This window comes from Parasteatoda tepidariorum, chromosome X1 (assembly GCF_043381705.1).
Source record: "Parasteatoda tepidariorum isolate YZ-2023 chromosome X1, CAS_Ptep_4.0, whole genome shotgun sequence".
Classification (NCBI taxonomy): Eukaryota; Metazoa; Arthropoda; class Arachnida; order Araneae; family Theridiidae; genus Parasteatoda; species Parasteatoda tepidariorum.
The window spans coordinates 23,526,340-23,543,484 of record NC_092214.1 but is presented as its reverse complement, the minus strand read 5'-3'; the positions used below and the strand labels follow the sequence as shown (position 1 = coordinate 23,543,484).

General features: G+C 28.6%; 1 protein-coding gene across 3 annotated transcripts in view; it reads right to left on the bottom strand.

The window, feature by feature from the left end:
* LOC107455314 (stAR-related lipid transfer protein 3) overlaps nucleotides 1-17,145 on the bottom strand; it is a 57,164-nt gene that overhangs the window by 3,110 nt on the left and 36,909 nt on the right. For all 3 annotated transcript variants that reach the window (XM_016072827.3, XM_016072825.3, XM_016072828.4), the window contains exons 9-13: nucleotides 10,100-10,249; nucleotides 4,444-4,539; nucleotides 3,575-3,654; nucleotides 3,367-3,471; nucleotides 2,476-2,569 (exon numbers count right to left, since the gene is read on the bottom strand). In XM_016072827.3, coding sequence (XP_015928313.1) covers nucleotides 2,476-2,569; nucleotides 3,367-3,471; nucleotides 3,575-3,654; nucleotides 4,444-4,539; nucleotides 10,100-10,249 — 525 coding nt within the window. The remainder of the gene's footprint in view (nucleotides 1-2,475; nucleotides 2,570-3,366; nucleotides 3,472-3,574; nucleotides 3,655-4,443; nucleotides 4,540-10,099; nucleotides 10,250-17,145) is intronic.

Sequence of the window (17,145 nt, the reverse complement as noted above, 5' to 3'; positions counted from 1 at the left end):
ATGGGATAAAAAAAAACCATCTAGTTTTATTGCTTTTTGAAATTTAGATAAATTTATAATAATTATGTTTTGAACTCCATTCTGTTTCATCAGGAAATCAAATATTTTCTGCTGCTTTCAGTCCAGCCTTTCTCAATTGTAATTTGTTTGATTATAACAATGTTTTTATTAAATTAAAACTTTACTTAAATATTAATTGCTAACCCTTAATGTGATTTTTTTTCACTTAACTTTTAGAAACAATTTTTAAAATATCTATTGAGGGTGGTTAATTATAGGACTCACAAAATGTATAAAATTTTTAACAAGTTTTATTTTTTTACAGGTTTATTTATTTACATTAACAAGTTTATTTACTATTATTCATACAAGTTTATTATTATTACAGGTTTATTTATTTACATTACAAGAAATCATTCTTAGTACATTTTACATTTTGTGTGTAGACAAAAAATATTTAAAATTTGCCACATTAAAAGACATAAAAAGTAATTGGTAATAGTTTTGTGAATGTTGTTTATAACTATGCTGTATTAGAGATAGATATTTCAAAAATTGCTTAACCCACACCAAGGTTATTTTTTAACTGTGCAGAACAAAACAAAGCGAAAAATAATTATTACTAGTTAATCATTTATAGTATTTTTCATGATTTTAATAAAATTAAACAAATATATAAATTTTTTATAAAATTTATAAACTTTAGACTATCTTTTGTAATTTTGTAGAAGTATTAACCATTATATATTTTTTGTTAGTTATAGAGTTTGTTTAAAAATAGTAGATTTTTGCCAAAATGAGAACTAATTATTTAAAAACAATTTGCATGAAATTTTTTTAAAAAATTAAACTTTAATAATAAGCATAAGACTGTTCAACTTATTAAAATGTTATGAAGTATCAAAAGATTCAATAATTTCTCATTTTCTTGAAAATACAAACTTATAAAATACATTAAAATCAAAATTTTACATTCAAAAAATTAAGAACCAATAAACACATATCTGTATCATATTTCTGAAAATATGGGCGATCATAAAAGATGGATATAGCAAAACTGTAAGCTTTAACAACAATTAAGTTGAAGTTAAAACTACAGTAAAAGTTTTAGAGGAAATTTGTAATTGTGCCTAGTGACAGGGATTAACATAAATTGCAAAAGTGTTCTATTAAGTTGTTAAAAAAATATTTTGTTCTACACAAAAGAGTCAATTTCTGGCATTCATGTTGTTAAAAAAGCTAATATAACACCCAAACAAATTTTTTTTAATAATGTCTAGACATTTACTAATAAAAATTAAGTTTTAAATTGGATAATTACTTGATTATATCCTTAACAAATGGTAACAATAGATTTATATTTTTACTGAAATTGATACTATAAACACTACAAAACTACTTTACAATATTTTTTTAAAGGGATTTAGTGTTTTGATGCAAGCTTAAATGTAAGGTATGAAATTGTTTGATTATTTCAATAGAAAATATATTAAATTAAAGACTATAAAAATATTTATCCATCTTTAAAATAATTTCACAAGAAAACATGTTTTTATAAAATATTTCTGCAACAAAATTCCATAGTTTTTCACATAAATTAATTATTTAAGATAATCTGATGAGTCAAAATTCAAGAAAAAAAATTATTATAGAGTTAGTTTTATTTAAATAGATATGTATCATAAGTAGTGATTGTTTTGTATAAGATCGAATATTCACTAATATATATTTTGATATACAATATATATATATATATATATATATATAGGGAATATTTTTGAATACATCAAAATATTTACAGCAACAGAATTCAAAATTAACAGCATTTATCATTATTGTTCGTACATTTTAAGAAATTACTCTATTTATAGAAATGCAAGAGGTATAAAAGTTTATATTCATCCATTTTAACAAGATTGAACATTGAAAATAAAATAGTGAAGCATAATTTATATCCAGTAAAAAAATAAACATAATATGCAAAGAAAAAATAATATTTTTAAAAGTTTTTAAAAAATAAACTAATTTTTATACTTTTAATATTGCGCAGATGTCATTAAGAATTTGTGGGGTCTTTAATTGAAATAGCTCAAACCTAAATGGCCTTTACAATAATAAGGCTTTGCACCAAAGTTTTCTCCAATTTGAAAATGTACTTCTGGAAATTAAAATATGTCCACAAATCTATTTTAATTGCAATTTTATCACATCTTTAAGGGAATTCAAATGTTTTTTGAATCAGTTGTAAAAGCAATTCATAAGTAATCATTTTTTACTGATGTGTTTTTTAAATGCACACTTTTAATCAATGTGATCTTTTTATTTTAGATCTATGTATGTATTAATTATGAATCGGTCATTAATATTATTTTTTTTAAAAGAAGACTACAACAGGAGTTAAAATTGAATTAGTTGTACTAATAGAGTTATATTTTTAATTAGTTTACTGATTGAAAACATATAAAAACATAGTACCTTTAAGTTTGTGTTCAGAAGCCATTGAAGCTTACATTTATCATTTTCTTCAGAGATGGGATTAATGATGTAGACACAAGGTCCTTGTTCACCTCTAAAAATTTAAATTTTGCTTCAAAAATTTAAAAATTTACAATTTAAACATTTGCATCATAAATACATAATAATATAACATTTGCTCCATACATTAACATTTTTAACATTTGCTCCAGTAATAAAAAAATTGTGTCATTGTTAAACCAATCTAATGAAAAATGTTAAATTGGCATATTGATATATGACATAAAATTCAAAAGACATATGCTAATGCATGCAAGTATACACTATTACAATTCAGGAAGCAGAAGGTGAAATAAATGTAAGAAAAATTCAAATTTTATTTTGATGTCACAAAATAAACTCTCGAAATGTCTATTTTATTTTACCCAAAATCTTGTATTTTGTTAAAAAGATTCATATAACTATAAAAGTCATGTAGAGAGGATTTGCACAAAATCGTGTTGATAGATAAAACCAAGACCGGCATTTTGGACTAGATTAATGCTATCATTGATCAGAAATCACACAAAACTAGTTTCAGTGCAATGTGATGAAAATGAAAGAGAATGTAAACTATTAGTTTGCAGAATGGCAATTTTTAAAAAAAATTCAATTAGAAAAATACTGATTTTTCAACAAAAAAAAATAATAATTTATTTTCCAAAATATAGTTTTTTTACATTAAAATTGTTTATTATTTGATGTAAAGGGCTAATTTATCATTTAAATAAAAATTTAGCTAATTTTATTAACATAGGAAAGAGGAGTAAACTTAAGCATCCATTTTGTCCAGCTTTCCATTAAAAATTATTTTTAATTGATAAAAAAAAATTGAATGAAAAAAATAAATACCTGACATATTTTCCACTAGCAGGTACAGATGGATGAGTAGTAGCAACAGACCCATGAAGAATTTTCAAATCCTCGTTTTTCCATATTCGGATGTTTACAAAATCTCTGAGGATGTAGTAACAATATTAGTACTTTTCATATGTGTACTTTAGTTAAATAAAAAAAATGTAGGCTGGTTTACAATACTTAAATATAGACTGGAAAATACCTGCTTGAAACGAGACCAGCAGCTCCTTCTGTAGCGATTACATGAGCAATATCTAAGTTATCATCAATCTTTTTGATAATCTACACAGTGCAAGATGAAAGAAAAGCAATTTATTGAATGCATCAAAAAATAAAAACTACATTTAAAACATTTTAAGAACTTTTCCATTAGTAAATATAAAATGACACTTTGCTCCAGCGAACTCATGGCAAGGCTTTTAAAATTTTAGCAAAACTATCAAAAATTCTGAAAACTTTAGTTTTTAACATGCTTGTCACACTATAAAATATTTTGCAAAAAGTGTAGTAGTTGGCAGCTCTGCATATATTAATGTTAAGGAAAAGACTTTTCTGAAATTAATTATCCTAAAAAAACCCTCTATGAGATATCAGAGGTAAGACATAAGTCAGTTCTTTTGCAAAATGATGGCACTATTACAAATTTCTAAAAAATGCGTAAAAGCTGGTACTCTTTTAAAATGTATGATTTTTGATCCTTTACTACTGATACAAAAATATGTTTTAGGAATTTATTTCTAATCTAGTACTTTCTGGTCTTAAAAAGCACTTTAAAGTTCATGACCATTTATTTGATTAGATTTAAATGTTTAAATTTAACATCTATTACTTAAGGAGTAACAAAATTTGCTAAGTTATACCTATTAAAATTACATAACGAAAATAGTAAGTTAATAATAATAGTAATGTGTTAATTGAAATAATGTGTTTATTTAATGTGAAGATTAAACAATCTAACTTGTACATATTCTCAGGGGAACTGTACAATACAAAAAAGTTTTCAAACACATCATTGAGTACCAAAAAACTTTTACACTAAGCTTATTCTGAAATAAAAAGAAGAGTCTTTACCTGAACTTTTTTTACTGTAGGATTCCATTTATGCATTTCTTCTCCTTTAAAGTACAATAAATCGATAACCTTCTTAGGTGATATGTTTAAAATACCCTAAAAATATTCATGAAAATACTTATTAATATGAAATCTTTTGAAAGGACAGTTGAAGTCAATAACAGTTAAAAATGTATTCTATATGTAACAAAAATTTATTTTTAATCTATAGTTTTAAAAAAAATAGTGAAAAGGTGAACTCTATAAAATTATCTTTAAGTTTTGTTAAATTTTTTAAACAAAAAAAAATCTATTGGCTTTTGATTGATAACAGTGATAAGATTCAAATAATGAACAATAATTTCAAATCATTGAAAATACTTAAAAAATTATGACTGTCAAAATATTTTTATGTTTGTGCAATTTACTAGTAAAATTATAGAACGTTTTGTTATAGAACTAAAGGGTTCCACATCCTGCTCTCTGTTGCTTGCCATCCAAATGTTAAAATAATTCAAAACAAAAATTTTATTACAAGCAAATTGTTCAAAAACCAAAAATTGGATATTCACATGAATAAATAGATTATTCAATTTCTTTCCCTTTATTTATTCATTTATCTTTCTAAGACATTACATTAAGTTTAAATTATTTAATGAAATCTGTGAAAGAGAATAAAACTAAAAACTACGAAAGCACATAATAAACAATAAGTATAATGCATAATAATAGTAATAAGTATAGAACACTTAGATGAAACTCAAATCGAAACGCTTTAAAAATTAAGTATCTTCTTTTACCCAGAAGTAAGACATTTAAATTATCATATTTGACAAGAAAGAAAATTTGAAATAACATATATATATTGTTACATTCTATTTTAATAAAATGTTCTTCTAATGAACAGAGGAACAAATACAACGATTATTTATTTACAGGTTAAATAAAACACAAATGATAAATAGATACGTTGTAACGTGAATATTTATTCAAAAAAACAGAAACTTCAAGGTAACATCCACAAGCTATCTTAGGAGTTCTTATTTCCATATGATATATTCTTCGTTTTCAAGAACATCTTAGTCTTGCATTATGGTTTCCACTAGTTTCCATGGAAACAGTCCGGTACGTAATTACACATAACTCCATGGGATAGCTTATGACTCACCTGGTACAATTCATATAATTACTTTAACTAATACTTACATAGGTTATTATTGTTATTACATCGTATCCAAATTGTAATTAAAATAATGCAAAAGTTTTGAATGAAATATATATTTGGCTTTCATTCTGTCCAAAAGACAGAAAGAGGCATTTAAATTGTATCTTTTTTATGATAAAAAAAATTTAATTTGATAAATCAGAAAATAATTTAAAATGTTGAAGAGGCTAAAAAAAATTTTTTTTTTACCTTCAGTCATGGTTGCAATAATAAATAATTTTAATATGATTAGCTTTTCTTTTACACACAAAAAAAAAAAACTGTCAATATAAACTTATTTAATTGCTCCAAAACTAATTCAAAAAAATTTAAAAGAAGGAAGACGTTTTATTTATATTTAGACATTTTTTTTTCTTTCACTTTTTTAAACATTAGAAATGGGCATTTTTTAAAATCTTTTTTATGTTAAAATAAGAATTTAAAGCTTTAATAACTCAGAAACTATTTTAAAATGTTGGAGAGGTTCCAAAGTTCTTTTTTCTTATTCAGTCATAAGAGTATATGATTGCAATAATATATAATTTTAAAATGATTAGCTTTTCCTTTACTTCAAAAAATCTTTAAAACCGTTAATAAAAATTATTTAATTATTACAAAACTATTTCAAAATTTAAATGAAGGAACACTTTTTACTTATTTTTAGACATAGTACGTGGCTACCAAAAAAAAAATAATCCTAATTATACTGCTTGTAGTTTTCGCTAACTAAATCTCGGGGGCACAAAAAAGTTTTGAACATCGAAAAACAATCATAAAATAACTACAAGACTAAACTAGCAGTAATCTACATTAAATAAATGCAAAACCAGATAATGCAGCGATAACATTTTGATATCCAAATGGTCTTTAAACATTTCTCTAGAAATATGTAAAATTTCTTTTTGCTTCATCTAATAATAATAGTTTATTTAGTTATAACGTTTTTTTTTAAATATATATATATATGAAGGGTCACTCAAATTAAACCTTGTCAGTGCGTTTAACTTTGCATTAGACGTAATGGGGAGCCACGTAACTGCGTGTATGGCGGCACAATCTATTGGTAGAGAGACTGACGAATGCGCAACGTTTGACGTTGCATAGCGACAGTGTGGTTGCACGCCGAAGAGAAGGTGGCCACACAAGTTATCGTCCATTACGGAACATGCAGGAGAGTAAGCAGGAACAACAAGTTTTGTTGGGAAACGCTGGAACATCCACCGTACAGTCAAAGCCTTTCTGTTTTCCTGGAGACTTTCCTGTTTTTGGACCTCTAACACGAGATATTCGCGGACATCGATTCACAACGGACGATGACGTGTGTGACTGGGTCCAGGCCTGGATCCGACAAGATGGGATAGACCTGTTAGCATCGCAATGGGATAAATGTGCCAACAGCTTTGGTTACTATTTTTGAGTATGTGTACTGTGTATAACTACATTTGTGTGTTAGCAAAATCGTTACCGTTACTTTACACTAGTGACCGGGTTTCATTTGAATGCCCCTTATATATAGGGAGATAACAAGAATATTAAGCATTTTAAACATATTTCCAAGTATAAAAGGAAATGTATCATAAAAATTGTTTTCATAATTAATAAATTGCAATTGAATTAAAAAGATAAACAGCTGATTTGATATTACTGTTATGATCATATTGGTAAGTAAGCGGATTGGGAGTAAGTACTATCACTATTAGACAATTGAAGATTTAATTACTTGCAGCTAACTTGAAATCTATGAAACATTTTTTAATATTTATCATGGAGGAGAAAACTAAGGGTGATATCAAAATAACCCTTTTTCACACCCATACAAGGTGTTTCATAATCACCAAACTTAATATATATTTTTAAAGCCCTTATCAAAAATAAAGTATGCACAGGTCACAAAATTAATCAAGGCAAAAAAAAAAAAAAAAATTCCAAATCTAAAAATCATGGATAAAAAAATATAAAAACAAGTTTGCAATATAAAATTTGAAGGAATTTCCAAGAATCACCTTTCGCATCAATTCAATATCCTCAGACAATGAAACAGGTTTTGATATTTTTAATCTCAAATCCATCCCTTACGAGTTTTCGATTAAGATTTTTTTCTTGCACTAAATAATAGCTTTCAACTACTATAGTTAATAAATACATGTTGACTTTCTTTTTGGCAAGATTTCTAGAAATGTACCACAAATAAGAGAAGACAGCAATTATTAAGTCGGCTCTTTTGTTGGGTCTACCCCTTTATTTTTTATAACTGGTGTTGAACATAGACCCATATTTGAGTTTGCGACTATTCATGTTCAACCATATATAGCTGGTCGACGATGTTGGTCAATCATATTTTTAAAAAATCTCATATAATCGACATTATTACAAATTACTATTGCATAATATTATGTCATTCATTTTCTTCCTTTTTTTCTTTTGAAAAATATTTTAACGTTTATTTTTATGGTTTGTGCAACTACTACTTCCCATACAGGATGTTTCTTATTTACCGCACTTAATATGTATATTAATAAAATGCTTATCAAGAAAGAAATAAAAAGTACACATTTTAAGGGTCAAGCGAGGAAAAAAACGAAAACGCTATAAAATTCTAAAAATTCACTATTGAGGAAGATGGAACTAAAAATAACAAGGCCTATTCGATTGCCGGAAGAGACGGAGAGGGGTTGAGTTACTTAGTTTCATCAAGCAAGCAAACTGATTTTGATTTTGTAGTTGTTGTTGCAGTTAATTTACGTCACACTAGAACTGCACAATGGGCTATTGGCGACGGTCTGGGAAACATCCCTGAGGATGATCCGAAGACAAGCCATCACAATTTCGATTCTCTGCAGAGGGGATGGCACCCCCACTTCGGTAGCCCAACGACCTGCACGCGAAGTCGAGCACTTTACGGTAGAACAGTTTAGCAAGGATCAATACCGCACACCCTCGGTCCCTACGCAGACTGATCCAAGTGATCAAACACCCGCACACTGACCGCAGCCAAAGATGCTTGACTTCGGTGACCTGCTGGGAATCGTGTCTAAACGATCAGTCCACTGCGGGACTGGTTTTGATTCTTTTAATCCCGCCTTTCTTATTTGTAATGCGAAAGATACCAAAAGTAGTTTCTTTTTCACTTAAAACATTAATTTGCGATCCCAAGTGTGTGTACTTTTTTACTGCTTTTTAACAAGGATTCTAAAAATAAACATTGAGGACCCTAATAATAGAAAAGAATTTTATTTCATAACGACACTCGATACAAAAAAGTAACAATTCAAATTAATATTTAGAAGAAAAAATAACTAAAAAAAAACTTATTTACTTACTTCCACTTCAAAGAAAACTTATTCGCATGTAAAAGAATAACTTAAAAAGTGATTCTTACATTTTCATCAGATCTTTCAATTTTCCAACCATGGATTTTGCAATTGCAGTGACTCTTAATTGAGCTTCTTCAGCTTAATGCTTGTATTATAAATTGTGACTGCACATTTCAATGTTACTCATTTTAAAAAAATATATATCTTTTAAGATGTACTGTAACGGTTTTTATCTTAACAGTAGTGCCATCAGTACTTGTCCCACACCAGAATCAATCCGACCATTTCCAAGAGTCCAAGTAACTTAAAGAAACGAAAACGCGAAAAGGAAAAATCACGCATATTAACTGATACACCTAAGAAAGATTGAAATGCTAAAGCTAAAAATGAAAAGATAGAAAAAATGGAAAAANAAAAAAAAAAAAAAAAAAAAAAAAAAAAAAAAAAAAAAAAAAAAAAAAAAAAAAAAAAAAAAAAAAACATGAAAGAGTATCAGAGAAGAAAGAAAAACGCCCATTACAACTCCTGAGGAACATGAAGTTGCGAAAAACCCAATTGACGAAATTAACCCAATAAATTCACATAAAGAAATAAACTCAATAAAATCACGTAGTAAGCTACAACCCCTTCAGTATAATGTGTTTCTCTACCTGTTATATTACATATTTTTTTCTTTTAAATATGATGATTGCTTTGTGTTTTTACTCTTGTTCATATGTGCGCCAGGCATGTTCATATGTGCCCTCCCATAGGGGCACATATGAACAATTGAAGTCAATTTTCTAAAATATCATAAAGTAAAGAAATGTTTCATTGAAAAATCTCAAAAAATTCCATAAGATGAAGAAAGGACTATTTAAACATATGGACTTCTTTTCTGCGAGTTGATATTTTTTGAAAAATGAAGAAATAAAAAAAATTTGTTCACATGTGCCCCCCTCTCCCCTACTATGATTATTTTTCTTTGATGAATTACTACTACTTAAAATAGTAGTAGTTCTATAGTACTACTTTTAGAATGTTATTTCATAACAATATCCTAATGAAAAAATAAAGAGCTTTGACTGTTACCTATACTGAAACCATTTTAATCAATTTCTAAAAAGAAAAAAAAAAAATTACGTTTAAAAAGAAATTAAAATCAAACTAAATTACTTACTTCAAATTTAAAAACCTTTCCATATGAGGGAATAACTTTAGAATAGATTTTGTCATCCCCATCAGATCTTTCAACTTTCCAACCATTGGATTCTACAACAGCAATAGCCTTTTGTAGAGCTTCTTCAGCTAATTGCTTGTATTCTTTATCCTGTAAAAGGACATCAGGCTTTTTTTCAGGTTTTTTATTGACGCGGAAAATTCCTCCGATAAAGGAATATAACAATGGCATGTCGAAACAATTAGTAATGTCTTAATTACAGTTTTAAAGAACGAAATTAAAAAAAAAACTCCTTAATGGAATCTAAAGTAATTCTTGAATTTGAGAGAAAGTCAAAATACATGCAGCAGATACCATAAAGACAATCAAATAGTATTCTCGGAACATATTCTGATAAACATGACTTCCAGATTAAACTATTAATAGTGTAAAAAATTGTGATGAGATCTAGACTAGAGATTTTTTTTAACATATTTATCTTAAAAGCTCAATTTTATTATGTATTGATGTTTTATCTTCAATCAGAAAACCAGAAAGATAAGAAAAATCTCATAAAAATAAATAAATTCGTGATAATGAAGAAATATTGATAACTAAAGCATTTAAATATTTAATAACATAAAACAATTACTTTTATGAAATTGCAAATATTAGAGTTTCTCAATTTGAAATTCTACTTGATAACTAAGCATTTAAATATAAAACTACTACTAGATTGAAACAGTAAAATTTAGAGTTTTATGATTTGCTATTTTATTTGATAACTAACTAAAGCATTTAAACATTTAATAACATAAAACTTATACTATAAGTAGACAGTGAAATTTAGAGTTTTTTAAACTGCTATTCTATTCGATAACTAAAGCATTTAAATATTTAATAACATGAATCTAATAATATAATGAGAAATAAAATTTGGAGTTTCTCAAATTTTCTATTCGTGAATCTTATTGATTTTGTGCCAATGAATACTTTGTGCCAATTTCAGTTATTAAATCTTATAGAATAAGATGGCTGGGTCACATGATTGTGGCTCAGTTAAGAAGCTGATTTTTGGAAAGTTTACAAGCAACCGAAGAAGGGGAAGACCAAACACCAGATTGATTATTTCTGTGGAAAAAGATCTTAAAACCATGAAAATCAATAAATGGAGAAATCTAGTGTCTAATCGAGCCAGAGGGAGCAGGAAAACCATCTTCTATGTCAATACCGTCTTTACGCATAGCAATACCTAGGAGCCTCAGGCAGGCCTTAAGAATCTTACCTTTTAAAAATTGTAAATTGCATTATATATTAAAAAAATAACAAAATATATCGTCTCAAAATAAATATAAAGTTTATTCTAGATGCCGATAACTGATCTAGTGGTCATTGTACTGGACTACGGGGGCAGTGGTATGTTCGAATCCCACCGTAGGCATGGATGTAACTTTCTCTGTGTTCTATGTCCTTTCTTCTGTGTGATTGTGTGAATGCAACCAGCCCTATAAACGGATTTGTGGTTGTATGACGTGGGCGACGCTACTCCACTGCCGGGGCTGAGACACAGGTACCCGCCCACTGGGTAACAATAAGAGAATAGAAATTCTGGAATTTCTGACGCCAATGGGAAATAGATTCAAGTGCCCGCCAATAAAAAAATAATAAATAATAAAAAGTTTATACAAGATCAGACTTTTTTTTGTAATTTTCATATTAAGTGGCTCGGAAAATTATTTTAAATATCATTAATGTTCAAATATTCACTTAAATATACATTACTTTTAGTTCTAAATAATATTTTTTTTTAAAAAGAAAGAATTTTAAAATGAAATGTTTTAAAAAGCATACCTTTATTTTTATTTAGTTAAAATTGTATAAATATTGGGGTTTACCTGGTTACTACTTTAAAATGTGTTAAAACTAATCCATATATTTACCTATTTTTATGTGATCGAGATTTTTATTGCTAGATTTCAACTTTGGGGTTTTAGTTAACTTTGAAGAACTTTGGGGCTTAAAACATTTTTGTGCCCGAAACCACCTCATGCTATGAAGACGCCCTGTTTTTTGAGCCTGTTTCATAAACATTAACTCTCACTCACAACTCCCAGACACATTTTTTTTTAACAACACAGTTCTCATTTGAAAAAGTATATTTACACAATAAGAATTAAGTGCTTAATTAGTGTATAAAAATCTGTTATAAATGACATTTAGAAAACATTCAACAATTAAAATGGAATTTTCACACAAGAGGAATTGAAGAGCCTAGCATATGGAAAACTTAGACAAATGGCATTTAGAAACTGCTCGATTTCCCAGGTTTTAAGAATAAAACACTAATTTTTTATGCGAAGTCTTTAAAAGGGTGAAAAAAATATCCTAAAAACTGTTACATAAAGTTTCTAAACAATCTAAAACTAATTGCGATTAAAAATCACTCAAATGCCATTTAACAGTTTCTTGCACTACGCTCTTCGACAATTACAGAATAAAATTTTGCATCGCATAAAACATAATAATTGAAAAAATACAAGTGAGGATAGAAAATAAAAATTAGATGCAAATAGCTTTCAACATCATAGTGAATCTGAAAAACATTGGGATTCAATAAAAACAGTGTTCTTTAAATCTATCATCAAACTTCTTTTTTTCTCTTTTTCTTCAGGCATTTTTATAAAATGGGTCTTCATTCTAATTTCTTAACTTGTCCTTGAGTTGTCAGTGAATCCAGGTTAGAAGAGCTTCTAAAACACGGTTCCACCATAGGTATAACCGTAGTATATCAGGTGGAATCGTGGTATGTCAGGTTGGACACGTGGTATCAGATGGAACCGTATCATAGGTATCATTTGGTCTTGAGCGAACTATAATATGACGCAAACTTGTTTGACAATCATGTTTTAAGTTAAACAATATTTCAGCTCAAAATATTTTTAACTGTCATTATAACATTAAGTAAGAAAGAGCACTAATCATCAATGAGATATTCAATATGACAACTTATCAAAATTGCAAAAGATTTGAACGATTCACGCGCTGCCATAAAATTTTAACAGCTGGAGAAAAAAAAACTTAACTTTCGGCACTTTCTCCGTTTTATGTGAATAGTCTAACTCGTTTATAATTAGTCTTGATTTAACTAGATTAGGTTTTAACGAGCTTGTTCAATGTTAAAACGTCCATATTAAACTATAAAGTCCTGGCACTACAAACGTAACTCAGATTTAACGAGAACTCTTTTTTTTAAATCTCTTAAAAATTATTTTATTGAAATAATCCGGATAAAGAGTATTTGGCGGTTCGTTGAAATTTTATTTCCTACGAGATTGTTCCCCTTTAGTTGAATTTATTCAGAAATTTCAGGATAATAAACAATAAAGAGAAACAATGTGGAGTTCTTCATGCGTCTTGCCGTGAATCATACAATTCCAATAACTAACAGAAGTTGTTGCTATAGTTTGTATAAAGTAAGAACTCCCCTAGCCATCCGTCTGGACCCGTGGCGTTGACTATGGCAACGAGGTATAACTATTTCAAGTAGGGGTATGAGGTCACTGTTTAGGACAGGTTTTGGCTCGAGTCAGCGAGAGAAAGGGAATCTTTTTCTTCGGTCTATTGTGTTAGCCCTAGAGTGAAGAGAAGCTACCCTCCCTGAAATGCGCTATTCTTGCTTCCAAAGCAACAGACGGTCTCCGACTTTGTGGTAGGGGGAGTTTTTACCATAGACAAACAATATGTAAACTATTGAGTAAACAGTGATGAAGAAAGAAAATAAACAATTGAAACACTGCTATTCATTTCCGAAAACACGGAATTAGTCGAGAAATCGCAACTTTTTTGGAATTAATAGGTGTAAAGGTGATAATGTATTTCGTCCATACGTCTTGTAAATACATCGAATATATGGTGAGGTTTAAGCTTCTTTGTGACGTGGCACAAAGAAATTGAAACGTTATTTAATTTAGTCTAAATAAAATGTTATACAAAGTAGGACGTTTTTTAAACATTTTCTAGTTCCTTTTTGCACATAACGCAGGTTCTAGTTCCTTTTTGCACAAAACTTTGTGCCGTGGCACAAAGAAATTGAAACGTTATTTAATTTAGTCTAAATAAAATGTTATACAAAGTAGGACGTTTTTTAAACATTTTCTAGTTCCTTTTTGCACATAACACATAACGCAGGTTCTAGTTCCTTTTTGCACATAACTTTGTGCCGTGGCACAAAGAAATTGAAACGTTATTTCATTTAGTCTAAATAAAATTTTATACAAAGTAGGACGTTTTTTAAACATTTTCTAGTTCCTTTTTGCACATAAGGCAGAAAAAAAATTTATGAAATCATACACCGTAATAACTTTTGGTCGAATGATCGGATTTTTATATACAAACAACGAGTTTAATTGTCTTATTTATGTCAGGCGTTATTGCATGTTGAAGTGAGAAAGAAAACATTGAGTAACCCTGAATTATATCAATAATTTTACACGGAGTGTGCAGATGATTTCCTATATCTTTGTCATCTTTCTTTTATATCCTATAATAAATACACCTATATCCTATAAGTTGTATATTCTACAGCACCGCTTAATTACGTTACATTAACAACTTGCATAACTTACGCTCGTTTTTTACTTTGAATTGTCCGAAGATAGACGCTTTAAAATCTCATTTTATTAAATACAAAACAATTCTTTATAGTAAAAAATAAATTTTTTATTGAACTCGAAGCAAATCAGTAGAAAATAACAATTGAGTTAAAATACATATTTACTCACTTAGCTTCATACGCATTAAAAATCGAATATAATAAATCCCGGAGAATTAGATGAAAGGAAGTTAAAGTAGTGATTGCATTTTACTTTTTATTTCTTAAAAATATTAAATTTTTAAATAGCGGAACACACAAAAAAAAGGGAAAAAAAATATCGCAGCAAAATAATTTCTAATAACTTTAAAGAATAAAATGTTTCTTTGATATTTATTTGATTGATTTTACCGTGGTCTTACCCTAGTTCAGAAGTGGTTTCTACAATAACAATCAAAATAAGGTGTTTAATTTTCGAAAAGATACTCGGAATATTTATCAGATCATGAAAACATCTTGGGAAACCGAATTCCTCAGTAATGTAGTCCGATGTCTTTTTAAAAAGATTATTTCTCGCGGTTAATGTATTTAAATATGTATGAATGTAAATGGCTTTACCAGTTAATAAAAATCATTCAAATATTTTTAAGCTAAATTAACTGTTCTTACTCCTGCTTTTATATGGCAAGTCTTTTGAACCAACAAAATTTCATCAAGATTTATCTACCTTTGAGACTTCTTGCCCATGCGATGCGAGTTCAGTGTTATGTTGTTATTATGAAGGCATCATCGAAAAATTCATAAGTAATTTTTTTATTTTTTAAATATGCTCAAGTTTTATCTTCTTGATTTTCGTAAGAAATAATTCTTGATATTTTGAAAACTTAATTTTAAATTTTCAAACATTAGGCGGAGTAAAAAAATAAGTTTCAGGTTTTATTTAAAAGTTACAATAAAAATGCTTTTTTTTTTTTTTTTCTTTTCTTTTTTTGTTGCTAAATGGGTTTCCCATTTACAGAACCAACTTCTTGAAAGCATGCATGACGTTTCTTGCAGGGAATTTTTGTATCTTGTAATGTTTACTTAAAGCTGCATTTTTGGATCACATGCGAGTGTAACCCATTTTTCAGCAGAAACGGAAAGATGCGGTACTTTTTTTTATTACTGATTCAGACCGAACCATTAAATCATAGTAAGGTAACCATTTAATGCAGAACTTGACGATCTTTAATTTTGGTGAGTTCAAAATTAAAGAGCATGATGTACTATTTAAATTTTATAAGGCAAAAACTAAAAAAAAGCATATTTGGCTCATCGAAGTACAATAAAATGACCTTGAGATTGTTTTCAAAGTATATCAGACGAGAGAGGGATAAGATTGAAAAATGCGCATCTTCTTTTTCGCCAATACTCACAAAACTACACACGCGCCCATATGGAAACCGGTAGCACAGGGATGATGAGTCTCGATATTTTCATCAGCAGGAAAGAAGTTAATTAATCTATAAATGTTTTCTTAAAATATGATTTCTTTAGCTTTGATAATCACAATAGCAGTCATAGCTTAAACAAGAATAACATGCAGAAAAAATTTTCTTAATTTTATACCATTATATTATCAATTGTGCATAACTTATTTTTTATTTTATAGCCGTCGTTGAAAAGCCGACCCAATTTTTGGGTTTACGACTTCTAATGTTTAACCCCGTAGCCTTGTTATTTTGAACACAATCCAGAAGACAAGGGAACTCTTGGATCAAGTATTGGGAGAAATTTTGCCGCCGTGGAGGACTTTTTGATTGAACTAACCCGCATTTGCGCTATATGGAGAGGAAAACCACGAAAACCTCCCATGGTTACGGGCTCCTGACTGCAAAGAGACTCTAACCCATGATCCGTCCACCTCTGAGGATACTTTATGTCAGCACTGTTGAATAACTTATTATGCGGGTTTTACAATTTTAATAAATATAAAGCCCATATTACTTGATTAAAAAACTCGACGTCTTTTAAACGCCCACATATAGGCGCCCATTCTTAAAACTTGCCGGGCTTAAATAAGAAGAAAATTAAGCGATATAAAATACAAAAAATAAAGTTGGGACACAAAACTAGAAAAACCACAGTAGCAGAGAGTGTAACAGAAAGAAAGATGAAAAAAAAACAGAAGGAAAAAAAAAAGCGGTGGCCGAGAGTATCAGGGCAAAATGCACTTCCACGCTTTATAGAGAAGTGGTGAGGAACCTATGTCGTTATAACAAGGGAACCAGCATTGGATATAATTTTGGGTGGATATAATTTAGGGTGGATATAATTTCAGTATTCTCTAAATTGATTTTATGCCTAATATTCCAACGATGTGCAGCAATTGATGATTTATCGTATTCTCGATAACGGAGATATATCGTGCTATAAAAGTATAAATTTTACAGATAGTCTGGTTTGCCCGGTGTAGCCAAGGTCGCACTGGCAAGGT